The 27,699-nt window shown below is 33.6% G+C and overlaps 2 protein-coding genes across 4 annotated transcripts; both read right to left on the bottom strand.

Moving 5' to 3' along the window:
- Positions 1-1,949: 1,949 nt before the first annotated feature.
- Positions 1,950-5,095, bottom strand: LOC133313999 (uncharacterized). Of its 2 annotated transcripts, XM_061515430.1 has the most exons (7): positions 4,999-5,095; positions 4,821-4,901; positions 4,520-4,696; positions 3,514-3,684; positions 3,101-3,313; positions 2,927-3,015; positions 1,950-2,713 (listed from the first exon to the last, which is right to left on the bottom strand). In XM_061515430.1, exons 1-7 carry the CDS (start codon positions 5,093-5,095, stop codon positions 2,012-2,014), a joined length of 1,530 nt encoding a protein of 509 aa, XP_061371414.1. In that variant the 3' UTR covers positions 1,950-2,011. The 2 variants fall into 2 exon arrangements, with proteins under 2 accessions (XP_061371414.1, XP_061371415.1); XM_061515431.1 differs by lacking the exon at positions 4,999-5,095 and having other exon boundaries at positions 1,950-2,700; positions 2,923-3,015; positions 4,821-4,897.
- A 17,154-nt stretch (positions 5,096-22,249) lies between these two features.
- On the bottom strand, positions 22,250-27,348 carry LOC133313990 (probable alpha,alpha-trehalose-phosphate synthase [UDP-forming] 9). Of its 2 annotated transcripts, XM_061515419.1 has the most exons (5): positions 27,214-27,348; positions 24,653-25,469; positions 23,440-24,562; positions 23,050-23,323; positions 22,250-22,945 (listed from the first exon to the last, which is right to left on the bottom strand). In XM_061515419.1, the coding sequence occupies exons 2-5, from the start codon at positions 25,425-25,427 to the stop codon at positions 22,622-22,624; spliced, it is 2,496 nt and encodes an 831-aa protein (XP_061371403.1). In that variant the 5' UTR covers positions 25,428-25,469; positions 27,214-27,348; the 3' UTR covers positions 22,250-22,621. The 2 variants fall into 2 exon arrangements, with proteins under 2 accessions (XP_061371403.1, XP_061371402.1); XM_061515418.1 differs by having other exon boundaries at positions 23,440-25,469.
- Positions 27,349-27,699: the final 351 nt, after the last annotated feature.

Here is a 27,699-nt window from a genome sequence, read left to right as displayed (position 1 = left end):
TCTGCAACCATTTTTAACCTTGGCATCCATATAAATCTTATTTTACACACACACACATATATATATATATATATAAGATTTGCATTTATCATTTAACATGACACAACAAAGTTTCTTACACATACAATATTTTGTGGGGCCAACACATTTTGAAGCAAAAAAAATAAAAAATTACGGCATGCAAAATGAATCTCTATAACATTACACAATCGTTTTTCCTACAACATAACTCTTATAAAACCCTATATATATATATAATTAAATCATTTCTTCAGCAGCTGCTGTATATATAGTAATTAATTTTCTATTATATGTACAACAATTAATTTTGATCATTGATTTTTCATATTTAATGTTTTCATCGACTTTTGTATAATTATGATTCTTCAAATTTAATTGTTATACATACAACAACTGCAAAAATAACAACTTTTATATTTTTTTGCAGTTACTACAGTTAAGTTATCTGTAGTAAGTAGGGGTGTTCGCGGTCTGGATTGGATCGGTTTTGGAAGAAAAAATCATTTGATCCAATCCCTTCGCTTTGATCATATAATCATCCATTCGGTTTGAATTTTTTTTCAAATCCGATCCGATCCAATCCAATTTTTTTCGGTTTGGATTTGATTGGTTTTCGGTTTTTTGAAAATCCTAAAATTTATTTCATGATTATTGTGCAAATAACATATTTTGTATATATTGGCTTTGTAAATTTTTTTTTCATTAGTAAACTATAATATAGCTTTTTTTTTTGGGCAATGAGATATGAAGCTCTACAAAGATAGAATTTTGTTGATGAGATGTGACTAGATTTTTTCTTGGGTTTAGTTGATGGGTTAATTGGTCTTGGGTTTAGAAATTTTTGGGTTATGATTGGGGAAGACCCAAGTAGGTAGAGGGAAATTAATATATTGGATCGATTTGGATTGGATCGGTTTTCATCAAACCATGAACCATCCAAAAACCGATCCAATCCAATTAAAATTTGCAGTTTTTTTTCGGTTTTCGATTTTCGGTTTATTCGTTTATCAGTTTTTCGGTTTGGTCACCGCGGTTTGAATCGGTTTGTATCGGTTGATGAACACTCCTAGTAGTAAGCCCAATAGGACGTCGTCTTGGGACGAAAATCATGGTATTTTTGTAATTTTAATTTATTTTAGAGTTATTAGTCTTTATAATTATATTTTTTTAATTTTTCAATCTCAAAATGACGTCGTTTTGAAAATAAATACAGATAATTTATCTGCAAACATATTTTTTCTGATATATATATATATATATATATATATATATATATATATAATAAAAGTGAATGGAGTTCTATGAGAAGAGAGTGAGAAAGAAAGAAATGAACCTCACTCCATTTCTCCATTTTGTATGAAAATATTAATTTCTAAATTGACCAAGATTGCTTTAAATTTGAATTTGCCTTTAAATTTAAATGTCTTCAAAATGAATAACTAACAATATATCCGTCCTTATTTAAATTAAAATACATCACAATTATAATCCACATAAAATTTAACAATAAATACACATTTACTTGCTCATTCTGAAACAATCCCTTTTCTTTTTAAAAAAGTTTTCCTTATAAATTACATTTTACTATAAACTTGTTCAACTTACTGTACGTCTGGTTAATATTCTAGACTACTAATTTAATTGGAATTACTTTTGGAAAACCAAACCACAAGCTTATTAATTGAAAAGTTATTAATTAGAAAGAAAATGTTATAATGGTTTTTTTCCATAGAACTATTTGACATTTAAACTTGATAAGATCATCAGAAGAAAGAGCATGCAAAATTTCTTTCACTACACACTAGAGCAACCTTAATTTGGCAAAATTTAATAAACAATTCATATTATGATCATCACCAGCTTCTCCTTACTAAGATCCAACTGAAAGATGAAATCATAATACTACTACCTATACTTGATTTCATTCTCCCCTTTCCAATCAAAGCTGGAATAAGGTTTAGTTACTTCTAAATGTCCTAACTGTATATACTCAATACCTAGGGGTATAACCCATGGAACTCATTCGAGACCGCATATTGTGATGTTCATACAGTGATTCCCCATAATTCACAGGCTTGATAACCACATGCTCCTGCTTCCCATCCTGTTCCTGCACTGCCCCAAACACTATCTCATTGGTTGTCTCATGGCTCTGCTCATAGTAAGTGTGAGGGGTTGAAGAACGGTACTGATGGCGATGATGATGATGATGTTGTTTCTGTTGCTGTTGTTGTTGTTGCTGCTGCTGTTGAAGATCTCCATCCCATCCGCTATAGAATGCACGACTTTGCCGCAGTTGTTGCATTTTCTCTGCATCCTTGGACATGAAAGCATACGTTTTACGAGGGGTTGGGGTTCTTGTGTCAATAGATGGTGGCTCATCTTCATCAGGAATCACAAAACTTTCCTGCACAGGCCAAGCATTTACTTGCTTCTGAGGTTGCTGGAGCAGTTCTTGTCTTTGAAATTGGTAGCTCTGGGGTTTTTTTCTAAAAGAAGGAAATAACCCTCCCATTATCTCTGTCATTGATGCGCCGGCATTGGCAAGAAGCTTCCCCAGGGATCCAAAGAAACCTTCTTCCTGCTTATCAGGTTCATATTCTGATGGAATTAAAGGAGGCCTGACAGATTTCAATGGCTTTTGATATGCACTTGGAGGAAAGGAAGACATTACTGTTACTGGAACCTGAGTCTACAAAAAACATGAGATGAATTATTGATTGTAGTTTTATGGAAGTGTAGCTGCAGTATCAAAAGCTGTGGTTGCCAACACTATAAATGTTAATTTATTCAAGAAGTTCTATCAATGGAGAATCATATTCATTTATGACTAATTAAGTTATCATAAGTCTATATTAGTTTCATTTGGTATAATGCATCAGAAGGAAGAAGACTAAGCACTCACATCCTGGGATGCTACAATTGAACCAAGTCTACGCTGTAGCAATGCCAACATATAACCAAAGAAGCCAGCCCCAACAAGCACTGCAATCCCTGTAACATTGAAGACGATCAATCTAAATTTGTAATTAACAATTAACAGATTTTTTACAGAAAAAACACAAATGATTTAGTTTACCAAGTGGGAATCCCCTTGCATATTGATAGGCACAATCATCAAAGTGGAGTTGAATCTCCCTAATGGCTTGGTTTCCTCTGTCTATGATGAGTAGAGAACAACTACTTCCAACATAAACCACATCAAAGTCATCAGAGAATTTAGCTTCTTCACTTGGTCCATCAACGTGGCCCCCTCCACGGCTCCATTTTCCTCCAGCAATAGTTGTGACCCCTGAAAATATAGAAATATTAATTGAACGAACAGTTCCACACATGACAGTTTTACAATCAAAGATTACTGGGCCAAGGATTTGAAAGTTGTCCAGAATTTCTAGCAAGGAAAAGTTAGAATGTTATCATTTAGGTACTAGGCAAGACACAATTGATAAAAGGGAACACCCAAAGGGAGAGGAGGATGAAAGATTACTCTACCTGAATCACTAATTTTCCTTATTGCCATATTTGCAGTATCTGCAACATAAATATTTCCTCGGTCATCAACAGTTATCCCCTTTGGGTGGTTCATCCTAGCCTCCCTTAGCTTCCCATCAACATGTCCAGAGTATCCTTCAGCTGATCCTGCCACCAGCTTTGGTCTGCTATCTGCAGAATTGCCGCAAACATGATTTCTATAAAGTGAATAAAATATACACATGCAAGGAGTTCAACTGTCACAGAGCAATTATATTGAAAAGAGAAGTTCCACAGACACAGTTCAAAATGCATCAAAATCATGTGGTACATCTTCATTAAGCTCATAATCATGTACTAGGCTGACATGATATCATGTGACATAATTTAACTATAAGTTATTTAGATTCACATCGCTTCAATTAACTGTTCCCAAGTCTATAATGCAAAAAGGAGTTGAGCTGAGGAAAAGGAGAATACAACATGATAGATGCCACATATAATTTGTTAGTCAATGAGACGGGGGAAAATTGATTTCAGCAACACTTTAAGCTGTTCAAAACTGATGGAATGAAGAATGCAGGAATTAACCACAAGAATAACGTGGCAACTGTAGGCTTCCATCGCAGGACTCTGCTTCCTTGAAAGAACAAAGTTGTGAAGCTTACAAGTTCCATATTCAGAGAAAGTTAAATCTTATGTAAACACTAGTTCATGTGATGCAATGAAGGGATCAAAATGGCAACAAGCTAGCTAAGCCAAAAACTAGCTAATCAGCATTCCAAATCCGGCAAAAGACAGCTGAACTACAAATTCTCAACAACAGAATCAAACCTCTAATCTCCAAAACGTTATGATGATTTTTAATTCTTTTCCAAAATATCATGTGTAGCCACCAAATCACACTGAAATAGCATGCATATATAGTAATCATGATTGGCATTGACAAAAATGATAAAAACAAAAATAGCATGTATTTGGCCAATCACTCAGAATCATAAGCTATGAATCACATTTCCACACTTACACAAAGAAAGTGAGGAGGAAATTCTATAAACGTTACTATTAGCCGAATCCAGAATCAGAAGCTCCCCATTGGGCAACACCTCAACAGCAAAAGGCTCGATTCCAAGCTTGCTTCCATCAAACACAGTCTCCACATTGTACCCACTCTCGAACTTCATCATCGACCGGCTCGAAACCGCTGCAACATCCAACCAAAACCCACATTCAAAATCACAATCCAGCAACACCCAGAACAAGAAAAATCCAGAAAAACATGAAAACAGAACAAAAATGTGGTTCTGCATTACGATATAGATCTATACCCGTCTTGGTGGTAGCCTTGAGTGACCACACCCATTTGGTGAAAGCAGGCACAGCATTGGAGACAAACCCACTAACAATTTCTGAAGACATAAAGAACCAAGTAGAATAAAATGAGCTAAAGAAAAAAACTTGGATTGAATGAAAGCAAAAGAACAAGCACAAATGAATGGGACTTACTTGCAGGTGAAGTAGTGAATGGTGCAGCTGAGACTAAGAGGGTTCCAAATAAGAGCTGAAGAGTAAGGAGACCCAACAACAAAAGTTTCTTACCCATTTGATCCCAAGGGTGGAACGAAGTAGCTGTGAAACTAAGGAAATGCAAGGTTTCAGTAATGGTGACGAAACCCTAATTCATGGGTGGGGTTGATGTTAAAAAGCATGAAACTGAAAGCAAAGAAAAAAGTGTTTTTTTTTTTTTTTAATGATTTAATGTTAATGTTTATGGGGTTTTGGGTTCTTAGCAGGAAGAAAGGCAAAGCCAGTGAGTGAGAGTGAGAGTGAGAAAGTGAACGAAAAAGGCAAAAGAAAGTTATAAGGAAAGATATTGCATAGAAAAAGATGGGGAAAAAAGCAAACAAGAGTTATTAGTGGGGCATTGTTCTAGAGAGAGAAAGAGAGAGAGGGTCATGTACTATCATTAATGTCTTAAATTTTATTTGTTATATTATATATTTTTGTCCAGAATAAAATTGTTTTGTTTCTGAATAACGACAAAACCCACAGAACTACAGAAGTACATACATCCTCCGTTTCAAATTTTTGCAGTTATCAATAAAAAGTTTAAAATATTGATGGGAATTAGAGATTATAATTGTATTAAAAAGAGCAGGTTATATTTTCAAATATTTTATTTATAAATTTTTATAAATTATATTATATTTTATTGATAAGATATTTTTGAATGAAATGTTATTGGTAAGATATAATATATTTTTTAAATTTGTAAAAAAATTTTTTGTCAATATAATCATTCTTGTGTTAAAATATTATATTAAAATAATTATATTGTTTGTAAAAAATATGATATTATATGATTTCATTTAAGGGGAATATATTTCTTACGTTGCATGTGATAAATTTTTTTTTCCATTGTGTCAATTTTTTTTATCCTTTTACTTTTTAGACGGAGTTTGAAACTAACAAAGCAAAATATGTCCTTATGTGAGTTACTGTATGATAGCATATAGAAATATCATTGCACAAAAATGATATTAAAATTAAGGCAATTGCTTAGAGAAAAATGGAGAATACGATTTATTATAGGATGGATATTTGTTTTTTTTAAGAATTTATAAATTTAGTGTTTATTGTTATTCAAAAAGTGAAAAATAACATTAGTTCTGACTTCAATGGATAGACCTTCTTGAGCTCACATTTCTTGCTCTTAACAACCAATTTTCTCTTTACATTTCCTCATAAAATGTTAATTTTTACTCTAGGCACCATGAAATTATTGCTCTATTGATTGAGAAGGGTGTTTAACAAGTTAAAGGTTATAATTCCTAGTTAACTTCTTAATACATTAAAAAAAAAACTGATATGCATGTATTTATATGTGAAGAATGTAATTAACCATAATTATCATTCAAGTTTTAAAATCAAATAATGGTAACTCAGTTGGCGTTAGAGAACTGAACTGGTGGGGAAGAGAGTCTGTATTCGATTCTTCCAAGTATCTTCTTTGAAAGGAGTTTAAAACCTTAATTCGGGACCCGCCCCGAATCAGACTAGTCGCGAAACGATAAATCTATTGGAATATCTAAAAAAACCACATTCAAGTTTTAAGCTTTTAATCACATATATAATTAAAAAAAATTAATATAAAACTATTAATATAATCACCACTTATTAAATTGGGTTGAATTAATTACATTACATCATATAAAGCTTGTAAGCGAGTGATTACGAATCCAGCTTATATTTCTAATAAAATTAAAGAGTTAGATAAAATAATCATCATTTATCATGTTATGTTTTTAGACTGAAATAATTATTTATAATTTTTTCTTGCCTATTGTTAAAAAATAATATAAACAATTAAAAATATCATCACCAAACAGTTTAAGCTTTTTGGTTGAATTATTTATTTACAGCTAAGATATTCCATATGATGAAAATGTTCATCGGTCAATTGTATTTTATACAATAGTAAAGTCATATCATTTATCAAGTAATTGATCTCTTAAAGAAAGTATGTCATATATATTGAATATAGATATTATTTAAATTATGGGTTTGATATTTGTCTTTTTAAAAGATAAAAAGGTGTGTCATTTTAAGTGAAAAAAGAAACAAGCAATAAAAATTATGGGAGAGAAAAATGAGTTATTTTTAATTTAAATTTAAAATAAAAAAATATTAATTTGTATCTTTCTTTTACTTAAAATGATACAACTATATATTCTTTAAAATGATAAATATTTTTTCCTTAAATTATTATTTTGAATAAATTTTCCATCATAAAAGAGTTATAAATGTAGCACAACTTGCGTATAAATATTAACAATGTGTTATAAAAAAAATACTATACTTGCATCTAACCATATTATAATAGCGAAATTATCAAATGACGTTATGAGTAATTTATATTAACCAACATCTTAAATTGCGGGTACTTAAAACACGAATTTTCTATGTTGTTTATAAGGGCATACATGTCAGGTTGTTTTGTTAAAACAAATTGGTTGAAGTTTGTCGGTATAATAGTATTTTTAATTTGGAAAAAGTTTACCAATGTCCATGTGGTTTGCTTCAGAATCACCTATGCTTATGTGATTTTTTTCTATCACACATGCCTCTGTGATTTATAAAAAAGTATATTTTTTATTACATATGCTCCTGTGATTTTTTATTTTTTACAAAACACAAAGGCATATGTGATAAAAAAAAATCACAAAGACATAAGAGATTCTGAAGTAAACCACAGGAGCATTGGTGAACTTTTCTCATTTAATTTTTATATTTCAAATTGGAGAATCGATGAGTATATCGTACTTATTAATGCATTGGTCTTTTTTTTTTTTTGTATGACCATGGAGGTATCCCCATTAATGCATTGGTCTTTGTTACTATATAATCAATACAAGTACATTTTTTTTTGGAGATCAAAGGAATTACAAAACAGAAAAACCAAAATTAAAAAACAATCCTAGGAACATATCCTAGGCCAACCAACTCCAATGATATCACAGAACAGAACAGTCTGCTTAAACAACTCCAATGGTATCCATATATGAAAACTAATTACTAGTTAGCTACTAAAAGAATTACTATAAAAGTTTTCTTGCTAATATTATGGCATAGATAACATCTTTTCTAAAATCTCATGTAGAACAAACATAATCTAAGCATATATTACAAGTCTAAGATTTTCAGTACTCCCTTTCTATTTATGTAGCACTGATACTTATACGGAACATGGAACACGACATAACACAACACTCCGATACGTTATTTTTAAAAAATATTAAATTTTGACACGTTAAGACATGTTTTGATATTAAATAATATTTTTAATTTATGTTAAGTATATTATATTTAATATTCAATAATTTAACAAAAAAACTAAAGCTAAACTTATAATACTCATTAGTTTTGCAAAAAAATATAAGATATCACAAATATTTATATTAAATTCAATAAAATGATAATAGTAATTCAACGAATCTAATAATTAGAACTAAGAACACAACGTAACACAATCTTTAAACCTTTTTTGAGAAAAGTGTCAAAGAGTCAAAAAATATTGAAAAGTATCAAATACAACACGTCGAGATTTTTGAAAAATAATTTTATATAAACTTTCATAAATGAATTGGTTTTGTGGTCCAGCCAGCAATCAATGAATGAATGAAGTACCATCACTGGCCCTCATTATTTTTTTTTCCTTTTTTTTTATGACTAGTAGTGGTAAGTGGTATAACTATAAAATCTCTTGGTGCAAGGAATGATTAGTATATATAAACTTTCATAAATGAATTGGTTTTGTGGTCCAGCCAGCAATCAATGAATGAATGAAGTACCATCACTGGCCCTCATTATTTTTTTTTCCTTTTTTTTTATGACTAGTAGTGGTAAGTGGTATAACTATAAAATCTCTTGGTGCAAGGAATGATTAGTATGATGATTAATTTGTATCATCAAATTTCAAATTTTCTCTGCATCTTTCTCTGAGTGCGTGTCAGAAAGAGAAGCACAATCAGGCATGAGAAATAAACATATTGGTTTAGGATAGACCAAGACCAAGTAGCTAGCCACAATAATCCATGAAAGATTGTTGTTTTGAAGGCCAGGCTGCTCCTGATGCAGAGGAGTCAGAGCAAGCTGGCAATGATGCCATGCCACGTGATGATGAGACTGTAATTGCATAACATCCAAGATCAGATTTGAACAATTTTATTTTATATTTTTATGTAACCCCTCCAAGGGAAAAAAAACAAAGAGTAATAATAGTGCAAGACAAATGTGGCCAATTTTCTATTCCTTCATGAAACAACCAACAACAAAACAGTCTCCTTTCTTTCCACTCTTCCAAAAGCATTTTCAGGTAAACAGAAGGATGTCTAACTGAACAAGATAGAAGAAAACAAAAAAAAACCCTTGTTTGTATGTTTTGTGCAGGTAAATTTCTGCTGTAAGTAACATATATATGTCTTAGGTTGAGGCCATTTTGCTTCAGGTTTTGGATGCATTTCCAGGTGTCAAAACATGCAGGTCCAGCCCCCACACGTTTCTGTTGTCCCCAACATTACCAATAGGTTGCATTCACAAGGCATTCTTTATCTTAGTAGACTAATACATTACATCTAATATATTCAGGGGGAAACTAGTTAGTCAAGTACAAATGCTCAATCTTCTTTTTAAGACAAAAAATTGTAAGCAATGGTTTTCTTTTGTTTTTGTTTTTGTTTTTTCCAAAAAAAAAAAAAAAAAATTTAAGTCATATTCATTCCGATATAGTAGACTGAGTGAACTGAAAAATGGGGGGGCAGTGGTTCACTTGCATAGAAAGGGGAATTTCTTTTTATGTCTCTCGTTTCCCTTAGCTCATTCAAATTTAATTGAAAGAAAAAAGCCATGAATCTTCTATCACTAGACACTAGATATAGCATTTTATAAATGACTCTTGAGAGTTGAGATATATGTACAGCCAAAGAGATCCAGTTCATTCGAAAGTAAGTACAAGAATCACTCAACTTAACTTGTACAATATTCGTCTTATTGTGTAGTGTCCTCTTGTGACTATTCCAAAGAAACTATTCTATATCAACGGCATGAATTTCGACAATAAGTTATAGGTTTATGACTGCTAAGAATATGAGATTTGATATTTTGTGGCTTTAGTAAGGTGTGTTGGGACACAGCTAATTCTCATGCATGCTACCCCACAATTCGATAAGTATCAGGCATTTCACTTTTTTTTTTTTTTTTAATATTCTATAATCTCAGGTCATTTTTAAATGATATATTAAAGAATAAAAATTGCAAAGCAGAAAGATTAAATAATCTAACTATTTTAAGGGATAAATCATAAGTCTATACCTTATCAAATTGTTCAAAGACAAATGAAGTACAAGAAAATGAGTGGAGAAGTAGTACTTCAATATTTATTTACGAGAATAAAGTAGACATATAAAATTGTACAAACTACTTAAGAGGTCTTAAATTTGTGAACCACGCAATAAAATTATCGAAAATAGTATTTCATATAGTAGACTAATACAAGAAACTTGCCTATTGAAGAATTAAATTTTTTTTTGTAAAGGAAGTTAAGCATTTTGAGAATTTCTTATCGACTTGGAGACCATTTAATCTACTAAAAATATAATGGATGGAATCACATAATCATATATGCCATTGGATTAAATTTAAAGGGCAAATTACATTTAACCACCCTCTACTTAAGGTCATTTTCAAAAAACCACCCTATAGTTTCAATTGAAACATTTAACCACCTCTCACTATTAAATCATAATAATTAAACATATTTAATAACTTTAAGACAAAAATACCCTTATATCTATCCAAACACCAACCCCTTTCCTCTAACCTTCATTTGCCATCACCGGTCATTGTTTTTGTTGTTGACCATTGCCCATCATCTCTAAATAACCATCAGTCATCTCCTTCGGACCATTATTTCTTTCATTCCTTATTGTTTCACTTCCTTTGTCACTTTCCTATTGCCTAAACACCACGTCCAAATCTTGACCAAATATCCACCACTTTTCTATTCTCTCTTTCTTGAGAATGAGATTTTGACAATATTTGATACTTTTTTTTGGTCAATCAAATAACAGCAATATTTCTCTCATTACAAGTGCCAAGCAATGACAATACATCATCACCATTATGCAGTTCGTCAACATATTAATCAAATTCTTATATCCCCAAGTATTTTCAAATAAAACTAGGAAGAGGTTCGTTATAAAGACAAACCTTGGAGAAACCAAACAAAACAAAAGGTGATGAATCGAGGAAATCTTTGAACTGCCAACCTGGGATAGTATTTATCAAGTACTCAAATACGCTACTTGTGGAACTGGCTTTTTCATTTGTGGAAAATGCTGATGCTTTTGAAGATGGATGTGAATCCTCCGAAGAATCAAGCACATAATTATCATTCTTGTGATGGCTGAGAAGAGTGATAGTTGGAGAAGGGTATTTTTGTCTTTAAAATTATTAAATACGTTTAATTGTTTTGATTTGATAGTATGGGGGGTTAATTGTTTTGACTGGAAGTGTAAGGTGGTGTTTTAAAAATAACCCTAACTATAAGGTGGTTTTATGAAATTTAGCCAAATTTAAAAACTAAATCTTAATAGTAGAGAGTATTACTCTCAAAGTTAATGTTTACTCTCGTACTAAATCTTATTATGAAATTTGATGAAAAAATATGGAATAAATAAAAACTTGCACATTGTGTATATAAAGGAGTTTATATTGGCATATTATTGTAGTTCAGATATGGTTACCTAGACATAATGTGATATTGTACTTAAGCTCTTTTGCAGTAGGCTTGACGGTGGTTATTGCAAGATGTTCCTTTGGGTGCTATGGTAGAACAAGAGGGTAATGCACTTGCAAGACATTATGACGCTCGAGCCAGTAAGAGCCATAAGTGTAGTGTGCAAGGTAACAAAGATACCTAATGTCCTTTATGAATAAGGGTGAATACCTTGTGTATATTTGGTAATTATCCAAGAGTCCCTTAGGGATCTAGGATTACTCAATTAGTGAATAAGCCTAATGCACAATGGGCCTAAGATGGATAGTATATCCAGAACAAAAGCCCACCAAGCTTGGTGTGTCACTTGTTGGAGTGCCGAGTTTGTAAGATATGCTGATCCCGGTTGTTTAGGTCCATGATAGGCTTAGGGTGCTTTGCTAGGTTGCAACTTGCAAGTGCAGTTTGTGTCTCAAACAAGGTAGTTCGATGTTCGAAGCCTTTCTCTACGGTTTAAAGATGGAGGTGTTAATACCTCGAGATATCAGCTTTAACCTATAACAAACAACATTAATAATGTGTCTAACCGAGTTAGGACATTAGCTATCATCATTCAAATATAACTAATATGTTGTGTGGTGGGTGAGGTGATTATACAAATAATCATTCATACGAGAGTAAGAGTAGAGTGCCTAGCCAACCTATGTCTTAGAGAGTGCCTAACCTTGTCATGTCTTGGAGAATGCCTAATCGAGTTAGGTCTTGGATAGTGTTTAGTCGAGCTAGGTCTTTTACATAGCCCATAGTTGGGGTTGCAGGAAACACCCTAAAAAAATGGAGTATGTAAAGTTGTAAGAAGATGTCATTTATTAGGGTTTTCATGGAAAAATCATAATCAAAAGAGAATATTGAAATGGGTTATATTTGAACAACAGATGTACTATTGAGTAGCTACCCTTATCGATGGCCGAGATGAAATGTCGATCTTACGATTGTGGAGGAATCTTGGTGGCTATCATCCAATTTGAAGAAATATCGATTGACCGACCGACAAACCATGTAAAATCCTGACTAGAGGACCATGGAGGCATATTACTCTCCAAGTTGATAAAATGTTGATCGATCGACCATATAAATTGCCAACCTAAGGAGTATAGAGGCATATCTCTCTCCAAGTTGATAAAGTGTTGATCGACCGACCAGTCAATCATATAAAATGTCAACCTAAAGAGCATGAAGGAATTCACTCTCCAAGTTGATGAAATATCAATCGACCGATCACATAAAATGCCAACTTGGGGAGCATGGAGGCATATCACTTTTCGAGTTGATAATATGTTGACCGATCAACAGGACGACAATATGAATTTCCAACCTGAGGAACACTGAGGCACATCACTCTCCAAGTTGATAAAATAATGACCAACGGACGGCCAAACATCCAACTAGTTGACTGTATAAAATGCTGACATGAGGAGCATAGAGGCATATACATCTCCATGTTGATTAAAATTTGATTGACCGAATGGCTGGAAATGTAAAATCTCGACCTAAAGAGCATGGAGGAATATCACTCTCCAAGTTAATTAACGGACCAATTGACCATATAAAACTCCGACTTGAAGAGCATGAATACATATCACTCTTCAAGTTGATAAAATGCTTACTGAGTGACCGGCTGATCATCCGACCATATAGATTGTCGACCTGAGGAGCATAAAGGCATATTACTCTCCAAGTTGATGAAATTTCGAGCGGCCAACCAATCGTATGAAATGCCGACTCGAGGCACATAGAGGCATTTCTTCAAGTTGATAAAATATTGACCGGCCAACCAACTGACCATATAAAATTCTAACTTTGGGAACATGGAGGCACACCACTTTTCAAGTTGATAAAATACTAACCAACCAACCAACCATCCTATAGACGGTGCCAATTTTTAATTGTGGTTATTTAGACATAATTTGAGGTTGCAGTTGAGCTTCCTTGGAATAGGCCTGATAGTTGTTGTTGTGAGAAGCCTTCTCCAAGTGCACTGGTGAAATAAAGGGGTGATATACCTACAAAACATTCTGACACTCAAGTCAATAAAAGTGATAGGTGTAGTGTCTAAGGTGAGAGAGATACATATGTTGGAATGAGGGCAAAATCAAACTTAAATATAACAGATGTCCAAGAATTCCCTAGAGATATAATATTTCTCAATTAATGAGTGGACCCAATGCATAATGGGCCTAAAATAGATAATATATCCATAACACTTATCATAAAGAATATGCACAATGAAGCAATTATGATTTTAAAGTTAAATATTAATAAAAGTGATTATTACTCTTAAAGTTAATCTTTAGACTTAAATTAAATCTTATTATGAAATTTTATAGAAAGTAGTGGAATAAAAAAAAATTGAGAATAAAGGAGTCATTGTGTATATTGTACCGGATATGTGTGATAAAACAATAACTAGTGTACAAATTCAGAGTTGTAATAAAAGATATTCTTGATACAATAGGTTTGTATTGGTGGTCACCTTTGAATTTTCATGTTTTAAGCATACTAATTGTGTATATTGTACCGGATATGTGTGATAAAACAATAACTAGTGTACAAATTCAGAGTTGTAATAAAAGATATTCTTGATACAGTTTTCATAACCGTATTAGATCAATTAGTATGCTTTGAAAAATCAGGAAGTCACAAACTAGTACTTTAATAGGTTCGGCCCATCATCAACCTGCAAAGATCAAATTTAAAAAACCAGTAAAAGAATAAATAAATGAAATAGTCATGAACCAGGGACGCCTTATAGTGGTTCACAAGGTTAAGCCATTTTTTTTTCTTTAATTTTTTTAACAGAATTTGTAAAACTTTTTTGCTATATGGGTTATTTGATTCTTAATTCATAACCAAAACTCGATTTTTTTCTCCCTTTAATTTATCAATGTGGGACATACGAAAACTTTTAATACAATAATAGTTTGGCAAATTTGGCTTTTATTTATAACGAGAAGCTCCAATTGTCAGAACAGTGACCTAAATGCCATAAATTTCAAAAAATATTGCCAAAATTCTATGCGAACAGTAAAATTTTCTAAGTGTCACCCGTGCAAATTCGTTACAACAGGTAGCACTTTTAGTTTGCAAACGTGGCACATTTCTGGCGGCCACCTAATTCACTACTAGTAGTTAGGGCCGGCAAAACGGGCTCGTCTCGGCGGGCCGACCTTCCCCTCCCGCTAAACGGATTGGGGCGGGCTGAGTTTTGCAGCCCACTCTCAAAAGCGGGGCGGGACGGGTTGACTCATTTTCTGGATGGTTGATGGCGGGGCAGGTTAGTGTAAAAAAGGTTTGGGCCGAGTTTTTCAGCCCACTCTCAAAAGCAGGGCGGGACGGCTGGCTCACTTTTTTGACATGTTAATGGCAGCCCGGGCTAGGCACCAATTTTGCCACCTTTACTGGTAGTAGAGAATTAGGTGATCAAAATATCAGTATGCTCTGAGCAAAAGCAAGACATGTGATAGCCTGGTACAAATTCGCTATTATAGGCTAGCAAATATAGTGGCACACTTTTCCATGATTCTGAATAAACTCAATTCAAAAAGAAACGGTTCATTTACAACCATGCATCGATTAAATGTAATTGTATCAGGGATTGAATAATATTGGAACCATGCACTTTAAACTGATAGGTATGCTTTATTGAAGAAAGCGCACAATAAATAATTGCAATTTTATAAAATATAAGTTTGTGTATATAAAATCGGATAGATTATACTACCTACTTGTTAGCACCTATTTTTGTCTTATATTTTGTGGTTTATAACGAAGAGAATAAAGGGAAGAAGAAAAGGAAGAGAGGCATTTTTGGAAAGATTTGTAACATGAATTGGAAATGAGTAGGGCTAGCTCCGACTGCGATATCTCATTCATCCACCGACCGATCAAGCTGAAATTTTTTTAGTAAGATCTTGACTTATTGCACATCATATTCAACAGGATTGGATGCCTGTACTATTCCCATAAAATTCAAAACCGAAATAGGTTTCTCGGGAAATTTCTACTGCAAGGAGCATTTTTGGGAGGACTATTTCTCTCAAACGAACCGTCTGATCGTCCTCAAATTTGGTCAGCGTGTTCCTTTCATATGATAATTCAATATGACCGGAGCGATTCGCGAACTGAGCTTCCTAGCATCAGATATAATTTTCGCAAGATGGGCTGTTAGTTTTGTTAGAAATGATGCAGTTTCGGGAATCCGTATTGCATGGATCGTTTCTCTCAAATGAACCGTCTGATCTTCCTCAAATTTGATCGGCATGTTCCTCGCATATGATACTTCAATATAACCAGAGCGATTTTCAAGCTACGCCCTCTGGTGTGAGATATGGTGGTCATAAAATGGCTGTTCACATTGAGAAAAATCACTATTTCCTAAGTGTCCCACATTGCCTATCTCTCACCTCTTCCTCTTCCCTTCCCCCTATATAAAGACCTCTACCCCTTCCCCAAAACTTAAAGAAAAAATTGGAGAAAACCAAATTAAAAACACCAAATTGGAGAAAATCAAGTAAAAAAACACAAGACACTTGGGCTTGGTTTAAAACTAAGCTAGTGTCATAGTAAAAAAAATTAGTTACTAATTTTCCTCTTGTAGGAAAATTGGGGTGTTTCTCCACAACTTGGCTCCATACACCAAGTTTTGGTCATCTTTGAGGATAATTGGGGTGGTTCTTCACAACTTGGCTCTATGCAGCAAGTTTTGGTCATCTTTGAGGTAAGTTCTTCCTCCTTTAGTTAATAATTTCCTTTGCATGCTTCTATGTTCTTGATTTTATTAGGAATTTTCTTATGTTTTTCATGTTTTATTAGAAATTTTCTTATATAGCTTAGAATTTATATTGGGAATTAATTTAGGTGTGACGCTTGGTTAATCTCATAATCTTTTGATTTATTATAGCCACTATAAAATATTTATTTTAAATTAAAATCAATCAACACACAAATATTTTTTACAGAACGACGGAGCTTTGATTTCCCTATTGCACCGAGGGATACGTCGGAGCGGGACCCACCCGTCAAGCAATAAAATAAAATTTCAAAAAATTAGTTTCCTTTTCTTTAATCAATGTAGTTCAATTCTTTGGGGTGAAATAAATATTTAAAATCTTATCAATAATTTGCACATTTAGTATAAGGTAACCGTTTTTTAAACGGACGGTGTAGGGTGCCCCTACTGGTAATCGACTCCTGAATCCAATTCTGATTTCAAAGACCAGTTTTCTCAAACAAAAGGGTTTTTCCAATGTTTTCCCAAATAAACCTTGGTGGCAACTCCATTGTTTTTAATCGTTCAAATCTTTCGCCGTCACGTCGCGATTCGGTCGCGACACTATTTTTTTATGCATACCTTACCTACCATTTTCTATCACTAATAGATTAGAATCTCAACTAACTTTTATCATTTCTATCTGTTCTTAAGATTGTGATCTAATGATGACGAAGAATGGTAGGTGAGGTAGGCATGAAAAAAAGTATGTAAAATAATTTATCCCATAATAAAGGTTTGGGCCGAGTTTTTCAGTCCACTCTCAAAAGCAGGGCGGGACGGCTGGCTCACTTTTTTGACATGTTAATGGCAGCCCGGGCTAGGCCACCCATTTTGCCACCTTTACTGGTAGTAGAGAATTAGGTGGTCGAAATATCAGTATGCTCTGAGCAAAAGCAAGACATGTGATAGCCTGATACAAATTCGCTATATAGGCTAGCAAATATAGTGGCACACTTTTCCATGATTCTGAATAAACTCAATTCAAAAAGAAACAGTTCCTTTACAACCGTGCATCGATTAAATTTAATTGTATCAGGGATTGAATAATATTGGAACCATGCACTTTAAACTGATAGGTATGCTTTATTGAAGAAAGTGCACAATAAATAATTGCAATTTTATAAAATATAAGTTTGTGTATATAAAATCAGATAGATTATACTACCTACTTTTTTTATGCATACCTTACCTACCATTTTCTATCACTAATAGATTAGAATCTCCATTAACTATTATCATTTCTCTCTCTTCTTAAGATTGTGATCTAATGATGACGAAGAATGGTATGTGAGGTAGGCATGAAAAAAGTATGTAAAATAATTTATCCCATAATAAATTACATATATACATGAATTAAATATCTTATTTATATTCAACAAGTGCTCAAAGTCAAGGACAAGGAATAAAAAAAATATTTAACACAAATTATAATATAGTTTACATTTTGGTGATGGGTGATTTGATATTGGTGACTCCAAGAGTGGTTTTTGGTAAGAAAAAGGTAAGATTAGATCAAAGAGTAGTTTTGGGCCATATTAAATGTTATAATTTTGTGTTAAATATTTTTTATTTTTTTATTCCTTGTCCCTGAGCACTTGTTGACTATAAATAAGATATTTAATTCATATATATATGTAATTTAGTATACACAAACTTATATTTTATAAAATTGCAATTATTTATTGTGCACTATCTTTAATAAAGTATACCTATCGGTTTAAAGTACATGGTTCCAAAATTATTCAATTCCTGACACAAGAATGTTTAATCGATGCATCGTTGTAATGGAATCGTTTCTTTTTGAATTGAGTTTATTTAGAATCATGGAAAAGTGCGCCACTATATTTGCTAGCCTATGTAGCGAATTTGTATAAGGTTGCCACTTGTCCTGCTTTTGTCAAAGCATACTAACATTTTGACTACCTAATTCGCTACTACCAATAGCGAATTAGGTGGTCACCAGAAACATGCCACGTTTGCAAACTAAAATTGCTACATGTTACAGTAAATTTTCACGCGTGGCACTTTGGAAAATTTTAATGTTCGCATGGTATTTGGAAATTTTTTTTGAAATTTATGGCATTTGGATCATTGTTCCTCAATTGTCCACCTTTCACTCATTTAATGCGAGACTAGTATAAGTGTAGAAGTTTTATCTCTCTCCTTTTTCTTACTCAACGTGAGACTAATATGGTTTAGAAAAATATTATTGTTAGTATAGTGTTTTTAGTTTAGTAATTATTTATGAGATAAGTCTATTTATTTATGTTAAAAATCCACTTTAGTATTATTTTTTTTCTTGGTTTTATTTTATCCCATACTTACTAGCCACGTTTAAGAGCTAATGCCGCAATGCAGGCCTTTTCTCCTATGACATTAGTCCAAGTTGGTGATTCTAAATAAGCTATGGAGATAGGATTTCAATTCAAAGGGTTTTCACTTCAAGGAAGAATAAAATAAAGTATATGGTCTATTTTGGATAAATATATCATACAAAGTGATAGGAAGATGATTGGTAATATATAGAGAAATAAATAAAGACATTCTTGCAATGGTATAAGAATAAGAAGTCTATATTAAATCTTGGTCATTGATTTATTTACATTTAACGATTCATAGATCTAACAAATTAGAGTCATCAGTACACACACACACACACACACACACACACACACACACACACACACACACACACATATATAGGGCTTATCGTTTCTTAAGTTACTTGAGATAACTTTATCTCCAGCTACTAAATCATAACTGTACAAAGATGGATCAATGGTGATAAAGGAAGAGAGAAAAAATATAAATCATAACCATTCAAAGGTGAATCAATTAATATAACGAAATAAATAAACAAAATGATGTAGTTTTTGGGTGAACGGAGATAAATATATCTCAAGCTGCTTGAGAAATATTTTTCTTATATATATATATATATGAGATATGATTATTTGACACCGGTGTCAAACTTTGAAATTTGACACCAAATTCTAAACATTGATTTTCACCAATCAACGGTTATCATTTATTGAGAATCAAACTTATTAATTAATTATTAATTTCCAATAATAAAACTTATTAATTTATTGGGAATCATATATACAGCTGTTGTACGTTCAACAATTAAATTTAAACATTTGTATGTACAACAATTAAATTTAAACCAATCAATGATTTAAATTTAATTGTTGTACGTACAACAACTGTAGAAATGATTATATACGTACAACAACTGTAGAAATGATTATATATATATATATATATATATATATATATATATATATATATATATTCTCTTTAGCTTATGAAAACATTGAAATGTATAAGAAAATATACCACTCAGAATGTATTTGAAAAGAAAGACACCTATTAATAATAAGGGAAGACATTCTTTTATTTTAAAGGAGAAAACTTTTCTCCTACTAATGACTCATGGCATAAGTGGGTTTTACCTTGAATTTTTTTTTTTCCATTATTTTGTAGACCCCACTTATGCTACATGATTCCCCTAATAATAAAAGGGTTAAAGACTTTTCATGTTACATGAGCAGAATTTCTTCTCCTGAACATACAACAAATATGTGGGTCCCATTGAAACTTTTTTTTTCTTTCCTCTTTTCAATGAGACCCATATATTTGTTGTATTTATAGGAGAAGATATTCTTTTTATATGACATTAGAAATATTTAACCCTAATAAAATGAAGGAAACTTGTGAAAGGCACCTTACCCCCGTACCTAGGGGTGAAAGTGGGGCGGACCGGCCTACGGCCTAACCTATATCAGGTCGGGCTTGGCCTATTACATATAGTCAAATAGAACAGGCTCGGGCTTTTAAAGAAGCCTGATTAGAAAGTAGATGATAGCCTTTTTTTTTTACATGGCGGGCCTGTAAGTCTACAAGTCGGCCTATATCATATTATTTATTTTAAATTAAATAAAATAATATAATTTATAGTAGTACCAAATAGTGATAGTTCAGTTTGTGCATGTGCGCTAAGTAGGTGGTGGAAAGACTTAGGTTCGTTCCTTCACCAATACTATCTTTGAGAGTGACATAAAATCTGTATCATTCTCTACAGTATCATCAGAATCAACATTTAGTGCTGGAGGAAGAGTTATCAATACCTATCGTTTGAACTTGGCTGAAGATACCTTCCAAGCTTTAATATACGCCGAAGATTGGCTACGTAATAGGTATGACTTGAAGAAAAAACAAAAAGTATAAATTTCATCAATTGAAATTATTTTATAATTTAATTATATTTGATTAAATTTTAATAGAAATTTGACTTTATTTTTTATGTATGAGGAACCAACATCTCAACATGTGAGATTGCCTATATAAATCTATTAAAAGTTTTTTGTTTCTTAACCTTATTTTTTTGTTTCTATTCTTTATTCTTGTTTTTTGTTTTCTACATTTACAAATTGTTTGCCAACTTATGTAATGTTGGAATTGTATTTGTAGGGGAGAGAAGATGAAGAGAAGTTTTTGGCTACTACAAGCATCATGATGTGTTTGTTGGATTCATGTAGTTATTTTAATTTACATAGTATAGATTTGTTTGTTGGATCTGATGAAATATATGTTATTTAGTTTGAGCATTTTGCTTTTGAAAGTGACTTAAATTTAGATTGTGATGAGTTTTGTTGTGATTCATGGTTCTGTTTGGGCGTTGAAATAAAGTTAATTCATGGTTATGCTTGGAAGTTAAAAATTAACAGGCTAACATGCCAAGTCAGACCATTTGTTTTTTTATAAACGGACAAAATCAGGCTAATAGTAGACTTGTACTAGACTCGGGCCAGGCCAAATTGAAATTTTTTGACATATGCTTAGACTTTTCGGGGCAAAGCTCGGCCCAGGCCAGCCAACTTTCACCCCTACCCATACCAAAAGAAATTGTCTAAAAGCTCAATCAAAAAAATGTACCCAGAAAAACTAACAAATAATGAGACGATGCCTCCAAGCTGCTGAAATATCAGCTAATAACACAAGCCTATTACTAGAGGGCCGTAAATAAGTGTAAAGACTCATCTTTCGTGTAATTAAATGGTAATCGAAAAGCCAATCAGGGTGCTTAAATATCCTCGAGTCTTTGAATAGCCATGTTCCTATGCGAGTCATCGGGCTAGATTCATGAGTCTCGTGGTGAGCAAAGTATATGCATTAACTGAATCACTTTCAAGAATAAATATCTCTTCATCGACTCAACCATCATTCAAAAGGATACCTTATGACACCACCGCAGCCTAACATGCCAACGAAATGCGCCATGGTGTTTAGATGTTAGTGTTGTAATAATTATTGGTCGAGCACTAGTTTGTTTTCTTCGTAGAACTATTCTTAAGGGATTTCAAACGTTATTATTTATTGATTTTAATAATAATTATTTAAAATTCATCAAAAGTAATTGAAATCAATAAATATTTCAAAATCAAGTAATCAACCAAGTTCCTTTTTTTTTTTTGAAAAAAAATTAATAAATACTTGACAATTTCTTGTATCTTGAAAAAAAATAAAAAATGGTATGTAATAATCCCCAAACTAATTTTCCTCCTCTTAATTTGTCAAATTTTACTTTTCCAAAAATAAATGTTTTTCTGCTGATAGGTCACCCACCAAATTGCAAAAGATATCTCAAACCAGATTGGCACTATGTATTGTAACAAAAACATTGTAGCTATACAAGTTTTGGTGCCCCTTGTTCAGAACAAACAGCAACACTGTCTAACAACTCTAAGCACAACTAACGCTCTCGGCGGCACCAGCAAATGTAACAATTGATGTTCCCATGTACAAGTGAAGAATTGTCAGACCATCAATGAACCGTACTATTTAACAAAAGCCTTCAAGATGCCATGCAAACCGGTTCACAAGTCCAGAAAGAATCAAGATCTGCAACAGCAAGGTCGCGCTCTCCATTTTGTCAGGTTAGGATTAAAAACCAAAAGTTTTCTCTGATTCACCAGAGAAGAATCCTCCCTAAGCAGCATAACGAACCAACAATGCTGCCCTCAAATTGTGCTCTCAAAAGAAACCTGGAATTGGGCAAGAAGCCTGGGTTTCGGGTTAGATGAAGTAGCAAGGCCCTGAAGCAACTTTACCACATCAGCAGTGTCATCAAGAAAATACTTGGCCTTGCTAGGTTTCCTTCCTACAGTGCATGCAAAGATATCAGGAGCAGATGGTAAAGATGGGCACGAGACTGTCCTCAAAATGCTCTCAAACATGTCTTCATCAGACCTATCATCTCCAATGCACATTACAAAATCTGGGGGATTACCGCCATTAACCATAGTCGAAAGAACCTTTTCAGCTACCAACCCCTTGCTTACTCCCTGCAGAGAGCAAAGCAAGACTTTGATTAAGTCCATTCTAGCTTGAGTTTCACATAAATATAAAAAGAGGAAGATGAAGGGGAAGGAGTTCGAAAAACTCTTACCTGGGGCTTAACTTCAACAATATGCTGGCCTCTTTTAACAACTGCTGGTTCATTAGCAAGCACACTTTCCAAGTGATCCAACAATTCTTTGGCTTGGCAAGAACCAAAATCAGGGTCTGCATCTTGATGATGCCATACCAAAGCACTTTCTTTAATTTCAATATTAGATCCATCAGTTGCTTCTGTATACGACTGCATGACAGGTTCCACTATCCTTTTCCAATCAAGGTCCGCAGACAAGTGACTGGTTTCCCATTCGGAATCTCTATTCCACCTGCAACCATAAAATGAAGATAAAATACCTTAGTGTTGTGGTTTTTTATTTGGGGGGGAAAGGGAGAGGACGAAGATACAAAGGTGCCCAATCTTCCTAATAGTAAACTGGCATACCTTAAAAAGTACCCATGTTCAGCTGCAAGTCCCAGCATTTGGCATGAAGTAAACCAATCACTCAGAGAATCTCTTCCCCTCCCGCTGACAATGAACACAATATTCTTGGTATCATTACACAGAGCATTTAGCACAGATATGACTTCAGGGCTGGGGATTTTATTTAAAGAAGATTGAGGTACAATAGTACCATCATAATCAAGAAAGATGGCCCTTCTACTCGTTCTCTTGTACGCTGAAACAACATGGTCAATGTACAACTTCCTAAAACCATGAAAAAGCGATACAACTCTAAACCCCAGACCAAAACCAATACCCCAGCACCTTTTGGAATAATGATCTTTGCAGGCTCTCTCCAAATCCTGCATAAAGCTGCGTGCCCAATATGCAACATCATGAGAACTGACATACCGATAGTGTTTCTCATGGCGCAACTGCTTCTCTGAATCACTCATAGTAATTGCCGCATTCAGAGCTTCAGCAACAGCATCTATGTCCCAGGGATTGACCCTGATCGCCCCACTTAGAGAAGGCGAACAACCAATGAACTCAGACACAACAAGCATGCTTGTGCGAGGAGAATCACTTTTTCTACCCATTGATTCATCCAGTCGTTCAGTTCCCTGTCTGCAGACAATATATTTGTAAGGGACTAAGTTCATGCCATCCCTTACAGCATTGACAATGCAACATTCGGCTACAGCATAATAGGCACTCTTCTCAAAACGAGGAACAGGGCGATCAATGAGAATGACGGGCTGATAATGACTTGAAGCATAAGTGTCATTGATCCTCTGGGCAATTAAATATGTTTCCTTCTTTGCTTCCTGAACATCCTTTCCCGAACCCCTCGCAGGATTTACAATTTGAACTAGGACAACTTTGCCCTGCAAATCTGGATTCTGCAGTAGCAACTGCTCCACAGCTAGAAGTTTCAGATTGATGCCCTTAAAAATATCCATGTCATCAACACCGAGAATTACCTTCCTACCCTTAAACTCTTCCTGAACCTCTTTTAGTTTAGCAGATGTAGAAGAAAGGTTTAATACAGATTCAAGCCTACCCATGTGAATGCCTACAGGTAAAATTTTAATAAATATAGTGCGGCCAAAGTAATCAAGTCCTATATGTCCTCGCTTAGATTCATAGTCCAGTCCTAGCATTCTACTGCAGCAAGAAAGAAAGTGACGAGCATAATCAAATGTGTGAAAACCAATTAAATCAGAATTTAACAATCCTCTCAAAATTTCATCTCTGACTGGCAAAGTTCGATAAATTTCAGATGAAGGAAAAGGACTGTGGAGAAAGAACCCAACTTTAACTCGATTATATCCTTTCCTCAAGAAAGTAGGCAAAACCATCAAGTGATAGTCATGAACCCAAACAAAATCATCATCAGGATTAATTACTTCCATAACCTTGTCTGCAAATACTTTGTTAGCACAAACATAAGCCTGCCAAAGCACGCGGTCAAAGCGATCACCATGATCTGAGCATATGGGTAGCATATAGTGAAAGAGAGGCCAAAGCTGCTGCTTACAAAAGCCAAGATAGAACTTCTTCTGGAGATCATGGGGTAGAAAGGTGGGTACACAATTAAAGTCATCAAGTAATCTCTGAGCGACTTCTTCCTGCTCACTGGCATCTATTTCGACCTTAAGGGAACCCACATAAATGACCTCAGTATCAGAAGAAAAACCATCTTTTAAATGTAATAAAATTGAATCCTCATCCCAACAGAAGCACCATTTAGCAGATTCTGTATCTCTTTTAGCCTGCAATGGCAGCATGTTTGCCACAATGATTTTCCTCTCTCGACATCCAGAAGAGCTAACATCTGAATCCCCATCATTACAACTATAACCATCCAGGTCAGAAATAATTCCAGGAACAGTCATAATCCTTGGAATAGTTCTTGGCGTGTGAGGAATAGCAAGCAAGTCTCCACCAGCTAAGTCTAAGAGATTAGCATATGATCTCGATGACATGACTGATCAAGGGGAACCTTTCTTCTTTTAGTATCCTTCTTTCTATCAATTCATACCAAAAAAATAATTAATTTAAAAGACATTTCGAAGAAGTATCCTACAAGTAACATATCAAGGGCCTCCAGGTAAAAAAATTGACACTTCAAAGACTGCATTTTACATGGGATTAACAAATACTTGTGCAGCCATTATCTGATGTGAATCTCATTATGATCAATTTCAGGCACATTTACTAGGCTCTCAAAAATAATATAGAAAAACAAATAAGCAAAGAGGTAACTGCACTAGTGAATCAGCAACATTAAGGCAAAAAAAAGAAAACTAAAAAGTAAACCACTAACAGCACTTATATGATGATATAAGTATTTCCACTAGATGAAGACACATTCTCTCTTTGCTATTCTACCATTTTGGCATGGATCAAATACAGTACCACAAGGATATCAGGGTAACAATGAACATCTCTTTGATATTTACACCACACCAGAAAACAAAATTTGGCATTCACAAAAAGAAGACATTCATAATGCACTTTACATCTCAAAAGTGCTAATATGATATTAGGATTACCACAGTGCTCACAGGTATACCAGGTAATTTCAATTTAGTTCGTGACATATCTCTTCTGTCCAACATTACATCCCAAATCATGAACCATCATCACATAAGAAAGAGCCGAAGGATTCACTTTGAAAATAATAATGCCATTTCGTCTTATCTATAGCACACCTAAATACAAACAGCATCTATTCCCAACATAATACTGACACTCTTTTACACTGACATTGATTCCACGGTTCAAACTACAAAGCCAGTATAATTCTCAGCAGGTAGGATGTGAGAACTCTTTAGGAATCCTATTTCAAGTGCCATTCTCCAAGTTTATAATATGTGTAAAACAGTGAAACTCTGAAAGATAAACCCCTCATTCAGTATGATCAAATATGACAATCACCACATTCAAAAAATACACAATGGTTCAAAAATTTCAATCAAAATACATTGGTGGATAATACCCTACTACTATCTCGTTAAAAAATAGTTTAGAAGCCACATCTAGCCAAACAATATCTATTTAAAGGAAAATTTGAAAATCACATAAATGTGTTCCCATTTTGTATTATCTCTTTAAAAGATTTTATCAAAAAAGCACTGAAAGTGTGAACTTGCAGGGATCACCAAAAAACAGTGCAAAAATTAGGAAACCAGGAGTCAAGGACCATAAAATACAAAAACATAAAAATAAAAATAAATAAATATATATATATATATATATATATAAATAAATTCCGAAAACACAAACAAAAATAAGTTTATCACAGTAGCGAATATACTCAATCAAACGAGCACAGAAAAATCAATATAAGGAATGGGGTTTAAAAGTGTTAGATCCCAACACGATGGGACCAAAAAGGAAAAAAATCCAAGATAACATGAATTCGCGACTCGTAACCAAATTCAAAGGTTTTATCACATTGTCAAACGTCACTTCAACGACGCTGTCGTTTAACAATTCACTGCCCAAACACCAAACTCACACCTGCGGCACAACTACCAATTTACAAAACCAAACAAAAGACGCAAACGAGTGTTGAATATTATCACGATCGGGAGTGTTTGGTTCCCGAGAAAACAGCGGAAAACGTGGAAACCGTAAATGCCAATACTTCAGAAAACCAGTAACAAACAATCCAATCAAAAGCACGGATCAGAAACCAAAACAAAAACACAGAAAACAAACCTAGAGAAGTCACAACTCACACAAGTCACGAGCTCCGAGTCTCACCTTTCCGGCGACGGCGAGATTCCGGCGAGGTCGATTCGAGGAACACGGTGATGAGAGAGAAAGTTGGAGGCAGCGTTAGAGAGAGAAAGAGAGAGAGAGGTTTCGATTTTGGAGAATGAAGACCAAAACGAGAACGGCAGCTGCAAGATTTTTCTTCTTTTTTTATTTATATATCTGAGTCACTGTAGAATAAGGCACAGTATGGATAGAATTTTTCTTTTTAAAAAAAAAAACATAATAAATATAATAATAATTTGTCATGTCTGCTTGACAAGTTGGATAGAAATATGGATAGATAGACAGACTCATGTGTCCATTAATAACAACCTTTACTGCAGTTTGCTTTTCTAACCATGGTTCACTTTTCCTTGTTTTTCAATTTTACCCTTTTCTTGTGGTGAATGATTTCTCCTTATAAATGTTGTTTAATCTTTTTATTTTTTATTATTTCCTAAATGATTTCAATTTTACACTTTTCTTTGTTTT

This window comes from Gastrolobium bilobum, unplaced genomic scaffold, assembly GCF_033153095.1.
Source record: "Gastrolobium bilobum isolate Gb01-03AN ecotype WA unplaced genomic scaffold, APGP_CSIRO_Gbil_v1 utg35590, whole genome shotgun sequence".
In the NCBI taxonomy this organism is placed as follows: domain Eukaryota; kingdom Viridiplantae; phylum Streptophyta; class Magnoliopsida; order Fabales; family Fabaceae; genus Gastrolobium; species Gastrolobium bilobum.
The sequence above is the reverse complement of the archived record's forward strand: the minus strand, read 5'-3'. Positions and strand labels throughout refer to the sequence as shown.